A 23775-nucleotide genomic window follows, 5' to 3' on the forward strand; every position below is an offset into this window, starting at 1 on the left:
CTGCTGTGGTGCTCTTTGCCACTTCCTGCTAAACAGGAGGCGTAATCCCTTAAGGATAAAATCCGTGGACTCGTATCTTGTAAAAGAAATCTTTTCTAAAACCTAACTTTATGACTTCCTTGATCAAACGAAGGCAAAGAGAATGACTGGGGTTAGAGGGAAGGGAGGTGATATTTAACAGCTTTGCTGTGGTGCTCTTCTTCCTGCCTCCTGCTGGGCAGGAGTGATATTCCCAATAGTAATTAGATGATCCATGGAATTCAAGTCCTTAGAACAATATTTTAGAGGGCAGAAAGAAAGATCCTGATCCACTGCAGAGGTCAAAGAGAATGTCATCCAGAGCAGAAACTATAATAAAAGAATTTTCATTTACATGGGGGGGGGGGGGGGGGGAAAGAATGTCAAGAAAAGCCAAGAGAGGAAATAACAGAAAGAAAAGAATAGTTTATTTGAGAGCCAAAATACATAATGGCCAACAACTGATTTCTAAAGTTCAACTGAACAAACATCTAACAAAAGTACAAATGTTTCTTATAAAATAGTTTAATTTGTCTTTTCCATACAAACATTCTTTTAGAGGTAATGGATTTACTGTTTAGGTGTTGGTCAACTCTGCAACCCACAATACTGAATCTTTCTGAACGTTATCAAAATATACAATATTTACCACTAAAAAAAAAAATATATATATACGTTTTGTCTTGCAGTGGAACAGGTATATATATTAAAAGCTAGATATTTACAGTTTTGTATACAGATAAAGATGCACAATATACTGTTTACAGGTGACAATTACCTTTCATAAAGAAGACAATTTAGATGTGTGAATATTTTGTTACAAAGCATAAAGGCACTTTTTGCAAAATCATCCTCTCCTGTACAGTCACGTAAGGCCATGTACACATCAGGATGCTTTGGTGTGTAAAAATTTTTATAAGACAAATTGAAGTAATGACAAAAAGGTGAGGACTTAAAAAATAAAAAATTGTGTAATTAAAGACTTCAATACGTTGTTTAAAAAGTATATTAGTCTCATGAAACACTGACAATCACAAGTTGTACATCTAGTAAATGAGGCAAAAAAGAAAGCATATAGCAGAACTAATTTATGTACCAAATAGTAAGTTACTTAATTTTGTGCAGAGCCAGGCTTACTTGTTGCCCTTTATGACATATGGTGATAACTCAATGGTTAAAACAATACAAACATAACAAATAGAATAGCCATTTCTTAAAGACTGACTGCTTTTATGAGCCTAGCATTAGTCTTCTGTGCCTTAACTGGCAAATTCCTCAGACTGGTGAATGCAAGTTTGAGTCTAATGTAAAGAATAACGGTATTTGAAGAACATTCAACTGGCTGGACTGTGCTATACGTGGGGCTCTGTAGAAGGGCTTGGCAGTAACAACCCTTTAACATCTTACACAGGAGGAAGTGCTGTATATTGCTTTCTACCATGAGTGGGGTTGCCACCTCACCCATGTTTTCCTGGACACTTATGAGTTACACATGCTGGAGGGTAACAGGGGGAACATGTATTGTGACTCTGGACATCACATGAATAGTGCTGAACAGCACAATTCATGTTCCTCCCTGCACACCCTACTGCATGTGTACCTCAAGTGTCAAGGACAACATGGCTGCGGTGACTACCCTACTATGAGTAACCTCAAGTTAAAAAAAAAGTGGGAATGCTAAAGTTCTCAGTTGGCTGAACACATCTAACAGGAATGCAGCAATAAATTAAAATAAATTTAATTGAATGCATATGCAATTATCCTCATTACAAATCCTGTTACATTAGTAATGCCCGTATATAACTCTGCAACAGCAAGACAAAAGCTGTTTAAGAAGCAGCCCTTTAAGTCACTGACAATACAGCAGCAAAAGTACTGCCTGTAATGGGTCTAAAAATAAACTAAAGATTAGAAAGTAAAATGCATTAATTAATCCACTGTAGCACAGCTATGTTGCTAACTCAAGTTTCATACAGACTGAGTTTGACAGCACCATAAGGCAGATGTAGCAATTAATTTGACTAGTAGAAAGCAAGTAAGCCACCGTCACCTACTTCTATTTCATGTTGTTGGTTGTAAAAACCGTTGTGGGAACAAAACAAATATATAAATAAAAACAACCATAATATGATAAAAGTATGCTGCTTTTGTTTTTAGGAGTGGAGTGTTAATACTGCAAGAGCAGCATGTACAACTAGAAATTTATTTTCACAGAAAATGGCTCTATAAAGAGAAGTCTGTGGAATAAAAAGCTTACATGGTAAAAACACCCCATTCTTAAGGGGGAAAAAAATGCAATGGGGTTGGACTAAACAGAACAAATAAGTGACAACTGTAGTAAGATTACAGTCCTATTTTGGTCCACATTTTCAGTCTAATGTGAATGCTTGATGCTATACAATCAAGTGAAGGTATAATACAGGCAAGTGGTGTTAAAAAAAAATAAAAAAAAACTTCCTCCAAAACTTTGCAAAAAACATAACAAGCATTTGAGTTTCCAACTGCACTTTTATACCCTTTGATTTGTAGAGGGCTTCAACAATTACACTGCAATGTTGCAACACTCTTTGGCAAAGGAGTTAATCAAATGGGTTCACAATTTTGAACCTGCAGAGAAAACCTGTCAGGTAAGAGCACTTAAATTTTGAAACCTCTGGTCTATAAATTCCTGCTATGTATGTTAACTACACAACACTCAACCTTCCATCAAGTTTAAGTTGGTTCATACCAAAACACCGTAAGAAACACAGCAAACATACCATCATTAAACAAAACCTGAAGGAAAGTTTTACATAAACTATATGTAAGATATTTGGTCATAGATTGTACATGGAATGATTATAAACAATTATCAGTTAAGGGAAAGAAAAGCTGCATTTACAACGTAACATACAAAAATGCAGTTTAAAGCCAGATGTTGAACACTGCTTACTTCCTGACTTGCAAAAGCTCAATCAAGAATTGCTGATTCAGTGGAATTCCAAGAGTTGAAAACAAAAAGGGATAAGTAGAGCAGCCCATGAAGTCCAAAATTTCAGCCACCTTTAATGGTGGATTTGAAGGCGTTGCAATTTTTTAAACTTATTGTGCATATACCAACTTTTATTCTTCCAGGTGTTTTGTCAGACTTACTGCATCCCTGACATTCATTAGTCCTGAATACCTTCTGTGAATAAGGCACTACAGGGTTTAGTTATTGCCTAAATTTGGTCCTTAGGCAGGGGATTAGTCGAATGTGCCAGCATTAAGGATGAATATTGCCATAATTTCATTAAGCAAAATTCTGTTACTACACTTTCATTCCCACTGCTCAAAAAAAAAAAAAAAAAAAAAAAAAAAAAAAAAAATGCTACCCGATTTCTAGGAGAAAAAAAAATTATATATATATGTTGGAGAGGGGGGGGGGATAGTATGCAAGGACACTTGAGCTGCAATGTTCTTTTTCCATAAAGTGGCTTTTTATCTGGAATGATGGAAGTGGGCCTTTGGGAATGGCTTCTAATGGAAGAAGACACCCACCACAGGCTTTAAAATGTCTTTACTCCATGTTTCCAACCTCCTCAGATAGTGGATTTGGAAAAGGACACCCGCAGGTGGTGATTTTCCCCCATATCATGATTATGAAGCTCAATCAGCGCCTCTATAGCTTCTTCCACCGATCCCATTTGGATCAATGCCATTTTGCGGTCTTTCCTAAAAAAAAAAAAATATATATATATATTATATTCTAGGTTATCCAATAAAGGAAAGGGGGGGGGGACCTAAAATACAGTAATAAAATGCAATAATTTAAGCATATTCTGAACAAATACTTACTGGAAAAATTTAAATCCTTTCACAGAGTAGCTATCATTTGAAAAAAGAATTTTTAGATCATCCTCTCCAATGGCTGGACTAAAAAAAAAAAAATATATAAAAAAAATAAATTAAATCAGCACAATCAGGTAACATCCAACCCTCAGTGTAATTATCTACTACTTAAAGGGACAGTAAACACAATAATTTGTTGTTTTAAAAGATAATCACTTATTACCAATTTTTGCATAGCCAGTAGTTATTTTAATATACTTTTTACCTCTGAGATTTTTATCTAAGCATATACTGACAGCCCCCTGATCATGACATTTTATTTGTCATCTATTGACTTGCATTTTAGCCAATAGTGCAGTGTCTGCCACAATCCACAGCGTGATCACAATGTTAAATAAATGGTTTACATGAACTAGCTCTCCCCTGCTGTGAAAAGCAAATAAAAATAAGCATGTGATAAGAGGCGCTCTTAAAGGGCTTAGAAATGATGTGCCTTCCTAGGTTTAGCTTTCCACTAACACCAAGAGAACAATGCAAAAATTGGTGATAAAAGTAAATTAGAAAGTTGTTTAAAATTACAAGCCCTATTTGAAACAAGAATTTTTTTTGGACTCGACTGTGCAGGGAAGCTACAAAAACGATGAAAAAATAAGGGCCAGCAAAGTCAAAACAACTTGCACGAGAGCATACACTAACAATTTTTGTCTACCATCCAATTTGCTTTGTTGCTTAATGATGTTTAAATATAGTTGACTTAACCCTGCAAAGGATACCAAAAAAAAAAAAAAAAAAAAGCAAATGTGATAAGAATAAAAATTAGAAAAGTTAAACATTTTCCGGCGTTAAAAAAAAAAAAAAAAAAAAAAAAAAAAAAACTTACGGGATGTTTGAGAGGTGCAAGGTGGCAGAAGGAGGGAAGATATTCTGAAAGTTTTTGGAGCCTGGCTTCTTGAAGCGGTGCAAAGGAGAGCTGCCATAATCCTTTGTCAGGCCTTGGTCCTCTTGACCCTCTCTTGGCAGCTGGACAGTCTGGTGCTTTGATACGGTGATGCGTAGTGGCTTTCCATGGAGTCTTTGCCCATTTAAATGGCTCATTGCTGCATTAAAATTAGGTGGTTAGGATTGTAAACAAAATGGTTTTACAGCAACACCCTAGTGGAGGTGGGAGTAGATTTTACAAACAGTTCTGTCCTTAAGTAGGTACAGTAATATACAATGTGGTGAGAAACAATATTGTGTGATCCCCTTGGTGGGGTCCCTTATGTGAGGAATTGCCCTCATTAGGTTGTACCACTGGGACAGGGATATAGATATATATATATATATATATATATGTGCTTTGTTTTACCTGCATGTTTGATCAATACTCCTACTGCAACATTTAATGTGAGATTTGATGAAGAGGATGATGGTGGTCATTTAATAACCCAGCATTTACTATCATTTGGATTTGTCAGGAATAGACAAGCTTAATTACAAACTTTGGATTGAGGACTTTTCCCAATGGCCATTATGACCAATTTTTAGCATATTTTAGGTGATATAATAAACTATGGTTTCAAGTATAATACACTAAATGCTTTGATTCATGCACTTTCTTGGCGAATATTGGCTTGCACACTTCCTAAGCTATTGAGTATTATTTTTTCATATGGGTTGTGCTGGCAAGGGTATACTATTTTTCAAGCCAAAAAAAAAAAAAAAAACACATAGGGAAGTAATGTAGATGCAGTGGGTTTTTTTAAAGTGTGTAAGGATTTACAAAACAATTGTATGATTGAATGGCTTTCAAATAACTTCCTGGCAGTGACATACCCAACTGAGCTTGATTTCCATCAGCCATCTGGATAAGAGCATTCTCCTTCTTATTGAAGAGTATCTTCACTCTATGCACATCACCATATACCCCTTATAGGCGAGAGAAAAACCATGTAATTAACGACACACATTTTGCAAATGCACAGCAAAACAAGCAACACACCCTTTAAAAACTGGCACTATCCCACTGCAGGTGGGTTCAGGACTTTAAAATGAACACTGCTTCATTAAACAAAATGGAGGAATTGTGGATGCAAGTCAGCATGGCTCTTTTTTTTTTTTACACATACCACTGTCTACATTAACTGTCAAAAGGAACTATAAATACAGAAGTTAGATTTTTGTTTTTTTAAAAATGGACATCCAGAGTGAGCAGTAAATATTCCCCCAATTTAGCATGCCATTGTACGCAAATATTTAAAGGCACAGTCCTGTCGTTACTCAACCCAAACAATCTAAAAGGTCTCAGAATACATGTTTATATTTAGAAGAACTGCACCTTTAATTCCCCACCCAACACAAAACACATGCAAATTCCACCCAACAACATTGAAACAGGAAATAAAATGAATAGTAATTAAGTGTGAAAAACATACCGAAAAGAATAAAGAGGCATTGGGGTGTAACTCTCTTTAGAGAACAGCAGAGCAAGGCAGCGGAGGGACAGGGGTAGAGAAAAGGAGCCGAGGGGAAGAGCACAGCTTGCAGAAATTGTCCACGAGGAAGGTGTCACCGGAGGAGTGGTAGGAGCAGTTGACGGATGATATTCAAGGTGGTTAATATTTTGAAGGATAGGTTGATCCAGAGAGCAGGGTGTTTGGGGGTTTGTTTTTGGAAGGGATAGTTTATGTATTTTAATTTTTTTTTTTTTGAAGCACAACAGGAAGCAGAAGATGCCGTGCAGTCAGTTGGCAAAGAAATTCCGGATCAAAGGATAACAAAAAGGGAGGGAATGGGGGGGGGGGGGAAAGAGAAAAAAAAAAAAGTAGCAAAAACAGGTCAGTAAATATATAAAGAAATAGATTTCATAAGTTTTAAAGCTTTCTACACTTAAGATTTAAAAAGACAGTTAACTAGGTTTTAAAAACGGTGAAACTAGTAATCAGAAAAAAGAAACATTATGTAAATGAGACAATATCTGTGCAGGAAATTAGATTCAAATTTGAAGGATGCTTGCTTAAAAAAAAGAAAGTAAATCTATAAAGTTAGGCGAATTTATGAAATTTCACTTAAATATTTGAAAGCATTTGCCATAGCCGATTTTTTTGAAACCACATCCAGTCAGCTGGCTTATTATATAAAGCATAAGCTTTTGTGCCCACTAATTGTTCTATTTTAAAACATGTCTGGGCTGAAGAAAAAAAAAAAAAGTGCAAAAAGCAAGCAGTTTTAAAATTGAATTGATGATACTTTAAAATGTACTGCTTACTAGCTGATCATACTTGCATACATTTTTAAATCCCTTACAACACAGGAGGATCAAATGTCCATCTTGCAAGCATACTTTTGATGTACACTTATGCATTACTACAAAGTTCTATATACTTCTTGAAATGCATTGCATAAATGCTCAGATATCGCCTCAGAATTAGAGAAGCATATTTACAAAATTAGAAGGTTGTTAGTTCCATTTCTCTCAAACTCAAGGATGAAAAGATTGCATGACATTTACTTTTATTGTAGGAAAACAGCTTTGTCTCAGTAAGACATTGTTTGAATATTTGGTCTGCCCTTATTTGTAAATGTTAAATCAAAGTGAACAGCAGGGTTTGGATAAAATTCTTGAGGCAAATCAATTGATACATTTTAGATTCTACAGCTAACTAAAATAATGGTGCTAAAGCAGAGCTAAAGGAAAGTGATAGTATAAGGTGGTCAGATTAGAGAGGACATATTGTATAAGGAGTCCAGAATGTGGTGTATAACGTTGATACGGATAACTCCATTTTATAAATATTCTGCAGTATTAATGGAAATAGGGCCAACTTTGGGAGGGGAAAAAAAAAAATGTAGCAACTATTTTTGATTCAAGTAGAAAACTGCTTCCTGTAGAAACAGAACTAGTATCTGGAGCATGACTAGATAAATAAACCTAAGTGACATAAGTTCACTAACCTCTGGGTTAAGGTTGCTAACCAGCAGGACAGAGTTCCCGGGTATCCCCAAGCCAATACCAAGTCTGCCTGCTGCACCTGCAGCAGCGGCAGCTGCTGTATGCAGTGCAAAAGGTGTGAGTGTTCCATGGACACCTGTAAACACATGGGGGGGACAAATTATCCTGATTAGAGTACAATGTTGTAAAGCAAAATTAATTGTAACAAGGAATTCTATACTGTTAGAAATGCATTAACGTATCAAATGTAGGAACAAAACAAAAACACACAAAAAAGAAGAGGGGGGTGCACGCAATACCTTGCTGTATAGCAAAAGTTGGGGGAAATCCAGCACCAGCATAAGGATTGGTGGAAATCAGACCTGGAGCACCTGTAGAGGGGGAGAAAAAAAAAAAAAAAAAAGTTACGCTTCAGTAAAGAAAACAAATTTCAAATGGTCTTTCATATTGTGAAGCAGGCTTTTTCAAATAGGGGCATTGCACTTTTCTTTAATGTATTTCAAATCATTTCAAATACTGCCATATATTACAATTGGCAGCTCATACTTTTGTGTCATTTTATAGCTACTTTGCCTGCCAAAAACTCAATGAACAATTGGAAATATGAATACTGCAGTATTTTACTCTATGGGGGGGGGGGGGGGGGGGGGGGGAATGTATGCTTGCCTGAAAAAAATATTTTCTTTCTGGGCAGCGAGTCAGTGAATTCATTCATTACCTATTGGCAATAACTTAACCTAGCCACCAGGAGTAGGCAACCGCAACAAAGCTTTACATATCCTTCCCACTGTCAAACTCAGGCCCCTTGTTAGAATTTCCTAGGAAGGGCCCAGCAAGCATCTACCCTTGAGCACAGGTTCCAGAGATAGCCACCAGGAGACTCTCGTCACTGGGTCTAAACACATTACTTCACAGGTCTGAGTGATTTCGGTTACATTACCTGAGCATACCATAACCGTAGAGTTATCAGATGAAAGCGAACACAATAGCATCTGAAGCAGACACCATGAGGACTACCACATTTATGCATTGGGTCCCTGAAGGGTGGATTGCAGAAACAGGCAGGTAGCCTGAAGCTTCAAGTCGCCAATTCGTGAGGAAAATGGACATGCGGAAAATCTTTTATGGTGCCTAGGAAACACTTATGTTGGGAATAAATGAACTCTTTTCCAGATTCACTTTCCTGCCACGAGTTTGAATATACCAGAGCAGTCTTACTGTATGAGAGCCTGCTAAATGAAAAGGCGCCTGAACAAATATCGGACTACTGCAAGGAGTGCCCATAAGACCTTAGTAAAAAATCTTGGAGCCGAAGCTAAGCCAAAAGGCAGAGCTATGAACTGATAATTGATGGTCCAGAAAAGCAAAACAAAGGAATTTATAATCTTTGTGAATGGGAATATGCATCCTTTAGTTCTACGGTGATGATGAACTGACCCTCCTGGACAAAGGGAAGAATGGATCTGATGGTTTCCATTTTGAAGGAACGCAAGAATTTGTTCAAAACACATTGATCTAGAAAGTGGCGGAAAGTTCCCTCCTTTTTGGAAACTATAAAGAGATTTGACCAAAACCCTTTCCCCTCCGAGGAAGGTACTGGAACAAGAACCCCCATGTATACTAGATCCTCTACATCGGGGTCAGCAACCTTGAGCCCCCAGATGTTTTGGAACTACATTTCCCATGATGCTCAGACAGCCTAAAGAGTCTCAGCATCATGGGAAATTTAGTTCAAAGACATCTGGGGGCCCAAGGTTGCTGACCGCTGCTCTACACAATGGAGGAAGGTAGTCATCTTTTCCAGACTCCCGAAACCCTGGAGAGGAGGAATCTACCCTTGGGGGTAAATAAAACCCTACTCTGTTTCCCTGGAAGACAAAATGTTCAAAACCCAAGTGTCCTGCACAGACTGAGTCCAGACTTCCTGGAATGGAGATAATCTGCTGCCCCCTACTTGACCTGAGCCCAGGTAAGGGGCTGACACTTCATGTCTTGTCAGGGATCAACTTTTTCTTACCCCATACCGGATAAGGCTTTTGGGCGGATCCAATATGGCTTAGGGCACGTTCCTTTAGAGTCCTCCTGTTCTGACAAAAGGAAAGAAAATTGCCCCCCAGGACTCAGATTTGGATTTTTAGAAGGGCCCCCTTACCGCCAATAACTAGAATTGATAGACTCCAATCCCGGACCAAGCAAGGTCTTAACCTTAAAGGCTGGAGATAGGAGCCTCGACTTGGAAACCATGTCCACTGACTTTAACCAGAGAGCACTACAGGAAAGTACCGCAAGACCAGAGATATTAGCATTTAGGTGAATAATCTGGATAATCGCGCCACAAGTAAAAAAAAAAAAAATTGACAGTTTTCAGGGCCCTAATTCGATCCTGAATATCCTCTAGCGGAGACTTCACCGAAATCAGCTTGGATAAGAAATTACACCAAAAAATGTCATTAGAAAGAAAAAGTGGCAGCTACAGCCACCGCTGCAATACCTAAAAGCAGGCTGAAAGAGCAAACCAACCTGAAGGAAAACATCTATACTTTCTATCCATAGAATCCTAAAAAGGAAGTACTTTCCTCTAGGAGTATAGTAGTGAATTTTGCCAGAGTGGAAATGGCACCGTCCACCTTAGAAACTATAAACCACATTTCTAAGCGAGTGTCTTATAATCCCAGGATTCTCCCATTCTTTAGATATAATGTCTGCCACCAATGAAGATACAGGGACTACTTCAGGGGTTTTAGTTTCGATCTAAACACTATGCCCAGCTTTTGTATCCGTTTCTCCTCAGCTAGTTTAGACTCCAAGTTAGTTTTTTCTACCCTAGATTTGCCCAAGTACCTCGTGTGTTCAGTTTTAAATATGAAATTATTTTCCTCTGAATCTTGATTTTCTTTCTCCTGCGTTGTCAGAGGAAGATAGTTCCCCTTCACTTAACCGAGGAATCTTCAGGAAGTTGAGCATAACTGATTGCAGTAGTTTCCAGAGTGCTACTGGACTTAACCCCAGAGTAGCCATATTTAACCTTCCTCTTCTGTTTACCTGCAAGAGGCATAGTGCTCAGGCAGCAGTAATAGACTAATTGGTCATGAGTGACGGCACAAACCCCAGAACCAGTTTCAGGAATGGGGTCACAGGGAAGTGCTGGTGGATTAATTTGTTGAAGGGCATATCAGTGTTGTCAGACATCCGAAATGCTGCAGAATTTATAAACGTGACTGTCACAGGCATCTGGACAATATGCTCTTCTGAATGAGGAGCGCAGGACAATTTGAAGGCATGAATTGCATAACTGGTCAGGGGGCCATACAGTGTTCAGTATGCAGAGTTATTGGATTCAGAGGAGCAGGACACATCAGAATCCTCCATACTGACAAGGTAGAATTCACACTATAAACAAAATCTCTTCAATCCTATAGAAAGCCCTGCTAGAAGAGACCACACCTCTGGGGCCATACAGTGTTCAGTATGCAGAGTTATTGGATTCAGAGGAGCAGGACACATCAGAATTCTCCATACTGACAAGGTAGAATTCACACTATAAACAAAATCTCTTCAATCCTATAGAAAGCCCTGCTAGAAGAGACAACACCTCTCACACCGCTGATCTATTGAAGACTGCACAGAAGAACACAGTTCTCAGGAGATGCGCTAAACTGAGGACCGTAGCCCAGCGCTCCAGTACTAGCGATGATAAAGATGTGGTGAAGGGGCGCCTTATGGAAGCGGAGACATGGCTGCCACCTAACACCTAGAAATCACCTGAAATCAGACCGGCTGTTGTAGCTAGCATAGGATTGCTTGTTTTGTGTATAAATAGAGTGCCGCTCAAACAGTTACTCACTAGAGACTGCTCACCTCATGCAGGGACTGTAAAGTCAAATGCAGACATTAAAAAGGTCCCATAAACACATCCCACTGTTACTAATAAAGATGTACCACTTTTTCCCCAACTGTCTAATGCACACTCTTATCTCCATTTTAGGCAACAAGCCATGAAATGGGGAGAAATGGTTTCAGGACTTAACAGATCAAAGTCTCTCTGGTTGGGGTCCTGCAATACAGAATACCATATCATTAACAGTTTTTCTGTAAAGGAGTATAGTGCCGAATCCTGGATGAGGCATGGGAACCTCTCTGCGACGCCGAGCAGGTAACAGACAATACTCTAAGCGATTTAAAATGGTCTCTACCAGCTCCCTAGAACCCTCTTGTAGGAAACTATCCATTTGAGGACAAAAAAAAAAGCTTGAATCTTCAGAGAATCTCTCTCCCAAACTTCATGAAACGAGGCAAAGAACTACTGGGGGGTAGGGGGAAGTAGGAGGAATATGTAAAGCTTTGTTGGGGGTGTCTTTGCTTCCTCTTGGTGGTCAGGTGAAGTATTTCCCAATAGGTAATTAATAAATCAAAGAATCACTGCCATTAGAAAAAATAGTTTAAAAATGCAGCAGCAGTTAGTTAATCAGTGCTTAATACAATAATCTAATTTCACAGTATATTGCCCCTATAATGCTATTTGGCCGGAATAACATATCATTGGTTATTAAGAAAAAAGCAAACTGCTGTCCTTGGAGGCCCAGCACATACAGTGGATATAAAAAGTCTACACACCCGTTAAAAAGTCAGGTTTCTGTGATGTAAAAAAAAAAAAAAAAAAGGACAGAGATAAATCATTTCAGAACTTTTTCCACCTTTAATGTGACCTATAAACTGTACAACTCAATTGAAAAACAAACTGAAATCTTTTAGGTAAAGGGAAATAAAAATAAACTAAAATGGTTGCATAAGTGTGAACACCCTTTTATAACAGGGGATGTAGCTGTGTTCAGAATTAAGCAATCACATTAAAAATCATGTTAAATAGGAGTCAGTACACACCTGTTATCATTTAAAGTGCCTCTGATTAACCCCAAATAAAGTTCAGCTGTTCTAGTAGGTCTTTTCTGACATTGTTAGTCGCATCCTATAGCAAAAGCCATGGTCCGCAGCGAGCTTCTAAAGCATCAGAGTGATCTCAATGTTAAAAGGTATCAGTCAGGAGAAGGGTACAAAAGAATTTCCAAGGCAGATATACCATGGAACACAGTGAAGACCGTCATCAAGTGAAGAAAATATGGTGCAACAGTGACATTACCAAGAACTGGCTGTCCCTCCAAAATTGATGAAAAGACGAGAGGAAAACTGGTCTGGGAGGCTGCCAAGAAGCCTACAGCAACATTAAAGGAGCTGCAGGAATATCTGGCAAGTACTGGATGTGTGGTACATGTGACAACAATCGGCCATATTCTTCATATGTCTGGGCTATGGGGAAGCCTTTTCTTACCAAAACACACATCCAAACCCAGCTAAATTTTGCAAAAACACATCTGAAGGGTTTCCCAAAAGAATGTTGCAAAAGGTGTTCTGGTCTGAGGAAAAGAAAGTTGAACTTTTTGGCCACAATTCCAAAAGATATGTTTGGCGCAAAAACACTGCATATCACCAAAAGAACACCATACCCACAGTGAAGCATGGTGGTGTCAGCATCATGCTTTGGGGTTGTATTTCTTCAGCTGGAACTGGGGCCTTAGTCAAAGTAGAGGGAATAATGAACAGTTCCAAATACCAGACAATATTGGCACAAAACCTTCAGGCTTCTGCTAGAACGCTGAACATTAAGAGGAACTTCATCTTTCAGAATGACAACGACTCAAACCATACATCCAAATCAACAAAGGATGGCCCAGCCAGAGCCCAGACCTGAATCCAATTCAAAATCTGTGGGGTGATCTGTGGGCTGTGCACAGGAGATGCCCTCGCATTCTGACAAATTTACGTGTTTTTGCAAAGAAGAGTGGGCAAATCTTGCCAAGTCAAGATGTGCCATGCTGAAAAACTCGTACCCAAAAAGACTGAGTGCTGTAATAAAATCAAAAAGGTGCTTCAATAAAGTATTAGATTAAGGGTGTTCACACTTAAGCAACCATATTATTTTAGTTTTTTGTTTTTATTTCCCTTTACCTAAAAGATTTCAGTTTGTTTTTCAATTGAGTTGTACAGTTTATAGGTCACATTAAAAGGTGGAAAGAGTTCTGAAATGATTTATCTTTGTCTCATTTTTTTACATCACAGAAACCTGACATTTTAACAGGGGTGTGTAGACTTTTTATATCCACTGTATAAGATGGACATGTTTATCAGAACAACGCAATGAAGTTTCAATGAGCAAATACAGCTTTATTTAAAAACTTTAAAATAAAGCTAAAAAAGGAGCAATGTCCCAACATTTAATATTCTGCAACTAGAACAAGTCACTGGAAACATTAAGCAGAAACAAAGATCAAGTGAGAGGTTAAGTTTACAAATTAAAGGAACAATCTAGTTAGTGATTTAGATAGTTCCTGCAATAAAAAAAAAAAAAAAAAATTCCTATCTACTTTATGTGCTTTGTTCTCTTGCTATTCATTATAGAAAGAAAAACCTAGGTAAGCTCATATGCTAATGTATAAGCTCTTGAAGGCTGCCTCATATCTCAGTGCATTGACAGTTTTCCACAGTAAAATAGCGCTACTTCATATGTGCAATAGACAACATTGTGCTCATTCACATGGAATTACTTATCAGCACTGACTGGCTTAAATGAAAGTCTGTCAAGAATTGAATTAAGGGGGCAGTCTGCAGAGTCTTAGATACAAGGTAATCAGGTTAATATATATATATATATATATATATATATATATATATATATATATATATATATATATATATATATATATATATATATATATATACACATATACACACATACATACATACATACATACACACACACACGTGTATAACCACATGGGTGCATTTCGGTATTGAACAGAATCAATTTTGAAATATACATGTATTAGCAAAAATGCTTCTAATAAAAGCTATAGCCGTTTCAAAAATGTATTTAAGTATGCACCGTGCACCAGCAATTTCAACATTTGCTCGGAGAGCCTAACGTGCTTCTAGCATCTAGCAATGACTCTGTTAATTGCTGACATGATACAAGCCCCCACTGATCTGAGCAGCTGCAGTAATAATATCTAGCTCTGCTTCACATGCAGTGAAAAAAAGTTTAACACTAAAACAGTGATAACTCTTATTAGAAGCATTTTGCGAATACATGTATATAGAATATAAGTTTTCTATTCAAAAAGGTGTAATAAATCTATGTGCATTTAAATTTGGACTAGAATGTCCCATTAATACTGTGAAATGCTTTCAGACAAGGTGGCCTTTAAGAGTTTAGTAATTAGCATATGAGCCTACTTAGGTTTAGCTTTTAACCAAGAATACCAAAAGAACAAAGCAAATGGAAATTTGTTTAAAACCCTATCCTGAGTCACAAGTTAAATTTTGACTAGACTGTGCCTTTAATATAACCATGTTTGTTATGCAAAACTGTAGAATGAGTAATAAAGGAATCATCTTTTTAAACAAATTCTGAAGTAGACTGTCCCGTTAACAATGTGCTGATATTTTCTTGCTCCAAATTGTTATATATTGAGTCAACATCTTACTCTGCCCTTTACTTACAGTGTATATAAAGTTATGCATACACACAGAAATATGTACTACAACAGCCATATAATACACTTTTAAATAACCATAACATAAACAAATTAGAAAGTGCATTAAAACTGTATGCTCTGAATCATGAAGCTTTAGATTTCCACTTCAGTGTCCCCAAGTTAGATAAAATGTGAGCACTTATGTACTAAATTAACTCACCAAAAGCAGTCATTGCCTGATCCAGAGATGGTTGTCCATCTCCAGAGGGTAGGTCAGGACGTGTATAGTCTCGAGACTTGTCGTTGTTATACTTTACATTCAGACTAGTCAGTTTAGAGAAATCAATACGCAGTGTACAACAGGCGTTGTAAATGTTCTGTCCATCTAGTGACTGGGGGGAAAAAATTTTTTTTTATTTTTTTCACACACACATTGACATTAGGTAACAAATAAACAGATTAAAAATAAAAAAAAAATAAAAACACATCAAAATGCATTATCAGGTCATTTATAATATGTTCTCCACAGAATTTTTTCCAGCCAGGTGGGGGTAGTGTAATAGTATATCATTTTCAACCATGGCCGGACTGTTATCCGACAGACATTTGTCAGACTGAATAATATTCCGACGAATAATATTCCGACAGACAAATGGCCGTCTGATAACAGTCCGGCCACAAGACAGGTAGTTAAGAAAGAAAGATTGAAAGACAAAATAGATAAAGATCACAAGATACAGTTAAAAGCATGTTGTGGGGGGTAGAACCCATGGTTAGGTTCACAGAGGCGGTTGCGGCACCCAAGGCTCTGATTAGAACAGAGCACTTTAGAGCGTATCTGACATGTCAGACAGACAAATGTGCTTCTGCATTTTGTCCGAGCACATTTTAACCTATGCATACATACAATTGCATACAATACATAGCATACAATTGCATAATTAAATTTATTGATAATTTGTGCAATCAAAATTGAATTATTATTTTTTTTGGCTAATTGTTGTGTACCTGCTAAAAAAGGTCCTTAGACTTTTTCCCCTCCATTATTTATGGTTTAAGATAGAGAACAGTTTTACTACCCATTCTCTAGCTTTGCACAACCAACATTGTTATAATATACTTTATAACCTCTCTTCCTGTTTCTAAGCTTATGCAGGCTGCCTCTTATCTCTGCATTCAATTGGCTTTTCAAATCCAGAGAGTGCCAGTTAATGTGTGCCATATAGATAACATTGTGCTCACTACTGTGGAGTTATGCAGGAACCAGCACTAATTAGGTCAAGTGCAAGTTTGTAAAAATCACTGAGTGATAAGTCTGCAGAGGCTTACATACAAGGTAATCAGTTTAAATGTATATTAACAGATTTGATTAAACAAAACTGGGGAACGTGTAATAAAGGAACCGTGTTAAACAAAAATATTCATACAGAAAATCCCATTAAACTTTATTATATATCTATATCTATATATAATAAACACATGAAAAAGTTTTGAAGTGTAAAAATCCTAAGGCAGACACTCTGAGGATCTAAGCAATTACTGAGCACAATTAACAGAATTTACTGCATAACATTTATACATTAAGTATGCAGAGTTCATTACAGCTTTTAAAAAAGCAAAATGCTAACAAATTTTTTTTTTTTAATGCTTTTAGACCCATATGCAAATATTTTGAAATGCATGGTTATATTCCAACACTTCGTATGTATTTCAAATGATTAATTCAACTTAAAAGACCATTGAATACAGTAGAACTTCACTCCTACGTACACATTGAACTCTTGCACATGGCTCTGTAGTAGCTAGTGCCGCAATAAAGTGTGCATATAAAAAAGGACTGCACAAAAAGTCCCTAAAAACTGCACTCTTTCTGCATTGTGAAAGTTAAAATTTTTAATGTACTTCTTAAAAATACACTATAAAAGCAGTAATTTAATACATACTTACATTTCAGAAAATATTCCAAAAGGAATGTGTGGAACAGAAAATTACTCACCAGTTTTGCATGTTGGGCACTCAGTGGATCACCATACTGCAACAGTGCTTGAAACTGGTTATTTTTTGTAAAAGTGATTATTTTCAGCACAGTTCCAAACTTGGAAAAAATCTAGGTTGGGGGGGGATAAAAAAAAAATGGTAATAGGATTAGCTACTGAGAAATTCAGATTTTAGCAAAAAGTATCTATAACACTTAAGACATGGCAAGAGAGTATAGTACTGCAAAATAAAGATTCTGTCCCTTACGGCTGAAAACTGCAATGACTTTTTAAACCACTTGTCAGCTTGGAGCATCTTCCTAGCTTACATATTTGAACCCTTAAAGGGACATTACAGCCAAAACTTCAATCCACATGGATTTATTTCAATTTTGAATAGAAGTATTTTTGTAATATACATGTATTAGCAAACGTGTTTCTAATAAAAGCTACAGCTTTTTCATAAGTATTTAAGTATGCACCATGCATTTTAAATCACAGCACTTGCTCAGAGAGCCTAAGGTGCTTGTACTATCTGGTAATGACTCAATTTAATTGCGGACATAGTCCCCACTGGCACTCTGAGAAGGTACAGTATTTAAAATGCTGGTGGACAGAATGTCTAGCTATGCTTCACATGCAGAGAAAAATGCCAACACTAAAACAGTAATAACTTTTACTATAAGCATTTTTGCCAATATGTGTATATGGCAAATAGGTTTCTATACAAAGATGTAATTCATCTATGTGCATTAAAATTTTGACCGGAATGTCCCTTTAAGTGGCAGCTACAATCCAATACAAGAGATCCCACATGTGCAAGTGACAAAACTGACTATGTGGCCTTGAGAGAGGGTAAACATGGTACAGGACCACACAATTTACTGGAAGGTGGGTAAAATCTAAAAAGGGAGCAAAACATTTTACTCCAGGGACACATATAACCCTAATAAAAAATAAAAAGCAGAGACACATTTACTAAGTAAAAGGAGGAGACACAAAACTACCACTTAGAAGGGTACAAAGTTAAATTATCTTGGGTACATTTATCAATGTATGACTTGCTTATATGTAGGCATGAAAAATCTCATTTAAATTTACTTATGCGTTTCACGTTTGGGCTATGACAGTTTTCTGGCAGTGAGAGACAGCTAGTTTCTTTTGCAGTGTGTTCTATATTTTTGTTTTCTGTCTAGTGGATCTTGTACCCAGTCTGCTTTGGTGTGAGATGTGTATATACACACTTATTACAGTAAACACCTTGTAATTGTAAGACATTTCTGTTGTGTTGCTAGAGAACATAAGGCAAAAATAAAGGTTTACTGCAATTATTTTTCAATAGCCAAACCCCACCCACCATTTATTTGCCTTACATTGAGAAGCTAATATCAGCTTTACTCTGCAGGAAGTATGGTTTTGAAGTTGTTAGAAGCTAAAGCCAATTAATAAGATATGAAGTTAGCCGTGATAAGCAAGAGTATTTCTTTCTAAGAAGTAGAAACTACTCAATTTAAAGAGCCAAAATGTCATGAAAATTAGGCAAAATAAAACAAAGTATATTAGAAAGTTCTCTCATTATGCAAAGCTAAACATTTCATTTAAAAAATAAAAAGGTGTTTACTGTCCCCTTAAATATTCCACCCTAATTAAATCAGTGTTGCTGTGTAAGCCACTCTTACCTGATGTAGCACATCTAGTGTAACCGGATAGAAGAGATTTTCAACAATTACTCTCAAGACTGGGCTCTGTCCCGACATGGTCATACCAGCATCAACTGCGGCAGCAGACGCAGAAAGTGCAATATTCCCAGACTGTACAGAATTTACTGCCTGTAGGGCGGCTTGTGCCCGCTGTAATTAAAAAGATATTTTGCATAAAAGAACTGCTCAACAACAAAGTTAATGTTTTTGCGGTTTCTTTAGTCCACATTTTTTTGTAATAAAAATAAGAAATTTATGCTTACCTGATAAATTTATTTCTTTTACGATACGACGAGTCCACGGATTTCATCCTTACTTATGGGATTACGCCTCCTGTTTAGCAGGAAGTGGCAAAGAGCACCACAGCAGAGCTGTATATATATAGCTCCTCCCTTCCCTCCCACCTCCAGTCATTCGACCGAAGTTAGGAAGAGAAAGGAAAAGCTAAGGTGCAAAGGTGACTGAAGTTTAACAAAAAGAAAAACCTGTCTTAGAAAAACAGGGTGGGCCGTGGACTTGTCTTATCGTAAAAGAAATAAATTAGGTAAGCATAAATTTACTTTTCTTTTACAAGATACGAGTCCACGGATTTCATCCTTACTTATGGGATATAATACCAAAGCTATAGGACACTGATGAAATGGAGGAACAAGACCAGAACCTAAACAGAAGGCACCACTGCTTGAAGAACCTGTTTCCCTAAAACAGCCTCAGAAGAAGCATCAAATTTGGAAAATTTGGAAAAAGTGCGAAGAGACGACCAAGTTGCAGCCTTGCAAATCTGTTCAACTGAAGCATCGTTTTTAAATGCCTGTGAGAAAGCCACAGCCCTAGTAGAATGAGCCATAATTCTTTCAGGAGGCTGCTGTCCAGCAGTCTCATATGCCAGACGGATGATACTCTGCAGCCAAAAAGAAAGAGGTAGCCGTAGCTTTCTGGCCCCTATGCTTTCCAGAGAAAACAAATAATGAAGATGATTGACGAAATTCTTTAGTCGCCTGCAAGTAAAACTTAAGGGCACGGACCAGGCCCAAGTAGTGCAACAGACTAGATTCGGATTTTGGAAGGGTCCCTGAATGAGAAGGTCCTGCCTCAATGGAAGCTTCCACGGTGGCAGAGAGGACATGTCCACTAGATCGGCATACCAAGTCCTGCGAGGCCACGCATGCGCGATTAGAATTACTGAAATCCTCTCCTATTTTATCCGAGCAATCACCCGGGGAAGGAGAGCAAACGGTGGAAACTTAAGCTAGGTTGAACGACCAAGGCACTGCCAAGGCATCTATCAGTTCGGCCTGAGGATCCCTTGACCCGGATCCGTATCTTGGAAGCTTGGCATTCTGATGAGACGCCATCAGATCCAATTCCGGTCTGCCCCATCTGAGAATAAGAGTGGCAAAGACCTCTGGATGGAGTTCCCACTCCGCCGGATGAAACGTCTGTCTGCTTAAAAAGTCCGCTTCCCAGTTGTCCACTCCTGGGATGTAAATTGACAGATAACAAGAGTGAGCCTCCGTCCACCGAATCATCTTGGATACTTCTGTCATCGCAAAGGAACTTTTTGTTCCTCCCTGTTTGATGTAAGCCACAGTCGTGATGTTGTCCAACTGAAAACGGATGAATTTGGCGGAAGTCAACTGAGGCCAAGCCTGAAGCGCATTGAATATTGCTCTCAATTCCAGAATATTGATTGGAAGTAGAGACTCTGACCGAGTCCACACACCCTGAGCCTTCAGGGAATTCCAGACTGCACCCCCAACCTAGTAGGCTGGCGTCCGTTGTCACTATCACCCATGAGGGTCTGCGGAAGCACGTCCCTTGGGACAGATGATCTGGCGACAACCACCAAAGAAGAGTCTCTGGTCTTCTGATCTAGATCTATCTGAGGAGACACATTTGCATAATCTCCATTCCATTGCCCGAGCATGTTCAGTTGTAGCGGTCTGAGATGAAAACGAGCAAACTGAATGATGTCCATTGCTGCCACCATCAATCCAATTACCTCCATGCACTGAGCCACTGATGGCAGAGGATTGGACTGAAGGGCTCGGCATGTATTCAGAATCTTTAACTTTCTGACCTCTGTCAAGAAAATGTTCGTGGATATGGAATCTATTATAGTTCCCAGGAAGGGAACCCTGGTCTGGGGAATTAATGAACTCTTTTCTAGATTCACCTTTCACCCGTGAGTCCTCAGAAAGGACAGAACTATGTCTGTATGAGACTGACAGATGGTAAGACGCCTGGATCAAAATATAGTCTAGATAAGGCGCCACTGCAATACCCTGCGGCCTGAGAACCGCCAGAAGCGACCCTAGAACCTTCGTGAAGATCCTGGGTGCTGTGGCCAACCCAAAGGGAAGAGCCACAAACTGGAAATTTTGTCCAGGAAGGCAAACCTTAGGAACTGATGATGATCCTTGTGGATAGGAATATGAAGGTATGCATCCTTCAAGTCCACGGTAGTCATATATTGACCCTCCTGGATCAATGGCAGAATTGTTCGAATAGTCTCCATCTTTAAGGATGGGACTGAGAAACTGGTTTAGACTCTTGAGACCTAAAATGGGTCTGAACGTTCCCTCTTTTTTGGGAACCACGAAAAGATTTGAGCAAAACCCCTGCCCGTTTCAGTATTGGAACGGGACAAATTACTCCCATAGTAGAGAGGTCTTTTACACAAAGTAAGAACGCCTCTCTTTTCATCAGGTCTACAGACAATCGTGAAAGAAGGAACCTCCCCCTTGGAATTCCAATTGATACCCATGAGACACGATTGCCAATATCCAGGGGTCCTGAACATCTCTTACCCAAGCCTGGGCAAAAAGAGAAAGTCTGCCCCCTACTAGATCCGTTCCCGGATCGGGGGCCGCCCCCCTTCATGCTGTCTTGTTTACCTTGGTTCCAAGCCTGGTTGGGTCTCCAGACAGCCTTGTGAAAAATTCCCTTCCTGTTTAGCGGAAGAAGCGGGGACTCCTTTGAAGTTCCGAAAGGAACGAAAATTAGTTTTTTACCCCTCAGTTTAGCTGCTTTATCCTGAGGTAGGAGATGACGCTTACCTCCCGTAATGTCAGAAATTATTTCTTTCAAGTCAGGCCCGAATAGGGTCTTTCCTTTGAAAGGAATAGCCAAAAGCTTTGATTTAGAGGACACATCAGCAGACCAAGACTTTAACCATAACGCTCTAAAATGGCAAATAAGGCATTCTTAGCAGCCAACTTGGCAATCTGAATGGCGGCATCCGTAATAAATTAATTAGCCAGCTTAAGAGTCTTAATTCTATCTAAAATTTCCTCTAAAGGAGTCAGTCTTAAGAGACTCTTCTAAGGCGTCAAACCAGAAAGCCGCCGCAGTGGTAACTGGTACAATGCAGGTTGTCGGTTGTAAAGGGAAACCCTGATGAATAAATAACTTTAGAAGACCCTCCAATTTCTTATCCATAGGGTCTTTGAAAGCACAACTGTCCTCAATAGGAATAGTTGTGCGCTTAGCCAGGGTAGATATAGATCCCTCCACCTTAGGGACTGTTTGCCAAGAGTCCTGAATAGTGTCAGATATGGGATACATTTTCTTAAAATTAGGAGAAGGTGAGAACGGGATACCCGGTCTTTCCCATTCCTGTGTAATAGAGATTCTCTTAGGAACCGGAAAAAACAGAGTAAGTAGGCACCTCTAAGTATTTGTCCATCTTACACAATTTCTCTGGTGGAACCACAAGAGTCCGTCATCCAGAGTCGCTAAAACCTCCCGAAGCAACAGGCGGAGGTGTTCAAGCTTAAATCTAAAGGACATGACGTCCGAGTCCGTCTGAGGTAACATTTCCCGAATCAGAAAGTACCCCCTCAGACAGAAGTTCCCTGACCCCCCAGATCAGATCCCTGTGAGGGTACATCAGAAATAGCTAACAAAGTGACTTCTGTCCTGCTGCGTTTGCCCTGTAACACTGGCAAACTTCTGTAAGGGTAGATGACATAACTGCAGCCATATCCTGCAGAGTAAATGAAGTAGACGTGGTTGAAGAACCCGGCGTCGCTTGGGTGGGCGTTAAAAGGTTGTGACGCATGGGGAGAGAGTAGCTGCATACCCTGATTCTCAGACTGAGAATCATCCTTAGACACACTTTCCTTAAGAAAATCTGCCCTTTACATTGTAAGGCCCTTTCAGTACATGAGGGACAAAAAGTAAGAGGGGGTTCCACAATGGCATCTAAACACATAGAACAAGTAGTTTCCTCAAGTTCAGACATGTTAGACTAGCAATAGCAATAATAGTCAATCCTTATTTTAAAAATTGAGCTCTGAAGCAATAATAGACGTTCTTTACTTGAAATATTGAGCTCTGAAATCAAATTACTTCTCAAAATAAAATATATATGCCATGTGCCCCTCTTACATACACAAGGAAAACAAACATGCTTGCCAATTACAAAACGTAACTTTCTCTTCCAGAACGTTATTATATGACAAGGCCAGCACTATAGCCAGCAACCGCATCTCCCAGCGTTTAGCCCACACTTGATATCCTAAATGAAGTCCTCAGACATATTTAGCAATCAACCTAAAGGGAATTCCAGGTACACCATTTCTATACATATAGTGAATACTGTTTACCCCTCCCCAGATAGGGAATAATGTCAGCATGTTCTTATGCATCAACTCTCCCCAGAAGTAAATGGCTGAACATACCCCAATGCTGCTTGTAGCATGACACGGTTCTCCACACTGAATATGTTTCTTTACACTACCTTCAACTGCTCTGTGGGAACCAGCATGGATCTTCGATAATTTTTGCTAAGATCATCAACATCAGGG

At 38.6% G+C, this 23775-nt stretch overlaps 1 protein-coding gene across 2 annotated transcripts in view; it reads right to left on the reverse strand.

The window, feature by feature from the left end:
- Positions 1–424: 424 nt before the first annotated feature.
- PTBP1 (polypyrimidine tract binding protein 1) overlaps positions 425–23775 on the reverse strand; it is a 45681-nt gene continuing 22330 nt past the window's right edge. For both annotated transcript variants that reach the window (XM_053702834.1, XM_053702833.1), the window contains 10 exons: positions 18944–19114; positions 17285–17395; positions 15509–15680; positions 8059–8130; positions 7762–7895; positions 6243–6276; positions 5644–5736; positions 4709–4925; positions 3835–3912; positions 425–3711 (listed from right to left, as the gene is read on the reverse strand). In XM_053702834.1, coding sequence (XP_053558809.1) covers positions 3579–3711; positions 3835–3912; positions 4709–4925; positions 5644–5736; positions 6243–6276; positions 7762–7895; positions 8059–8130; positions 15509–15680; positions 17285–17395; positions 18944–19114 — 1215 coding nt within the window. In that variant the 3' untranslated portion in view covers positions 425–3578. The remainder of the gene's footprint in view (positions 3712–3834; positions 3913–4708; positions 4926–5643; positions 5737–6242; positions 6277–7761; positions 7896–8058; positions 8131–15508; positions 15681–17284; positions 17396–18943; positions 19115–23775) is intronic.

This window comes from Bombina bombina, chromosome 2 (assembly GCF_027579735.1).
Source record: "Bombina bombina isolate aBomBom1 chromosome 2, aBomBom1.pri, whole genome shotgun sequence".
Classification (NCBI taxonomy): domain Eukaryota; kingdom Metazoa; phylum Chordata; class Amphibia; order Anura; family Bombinatoridae; genus Bombina; species Bombina bombina.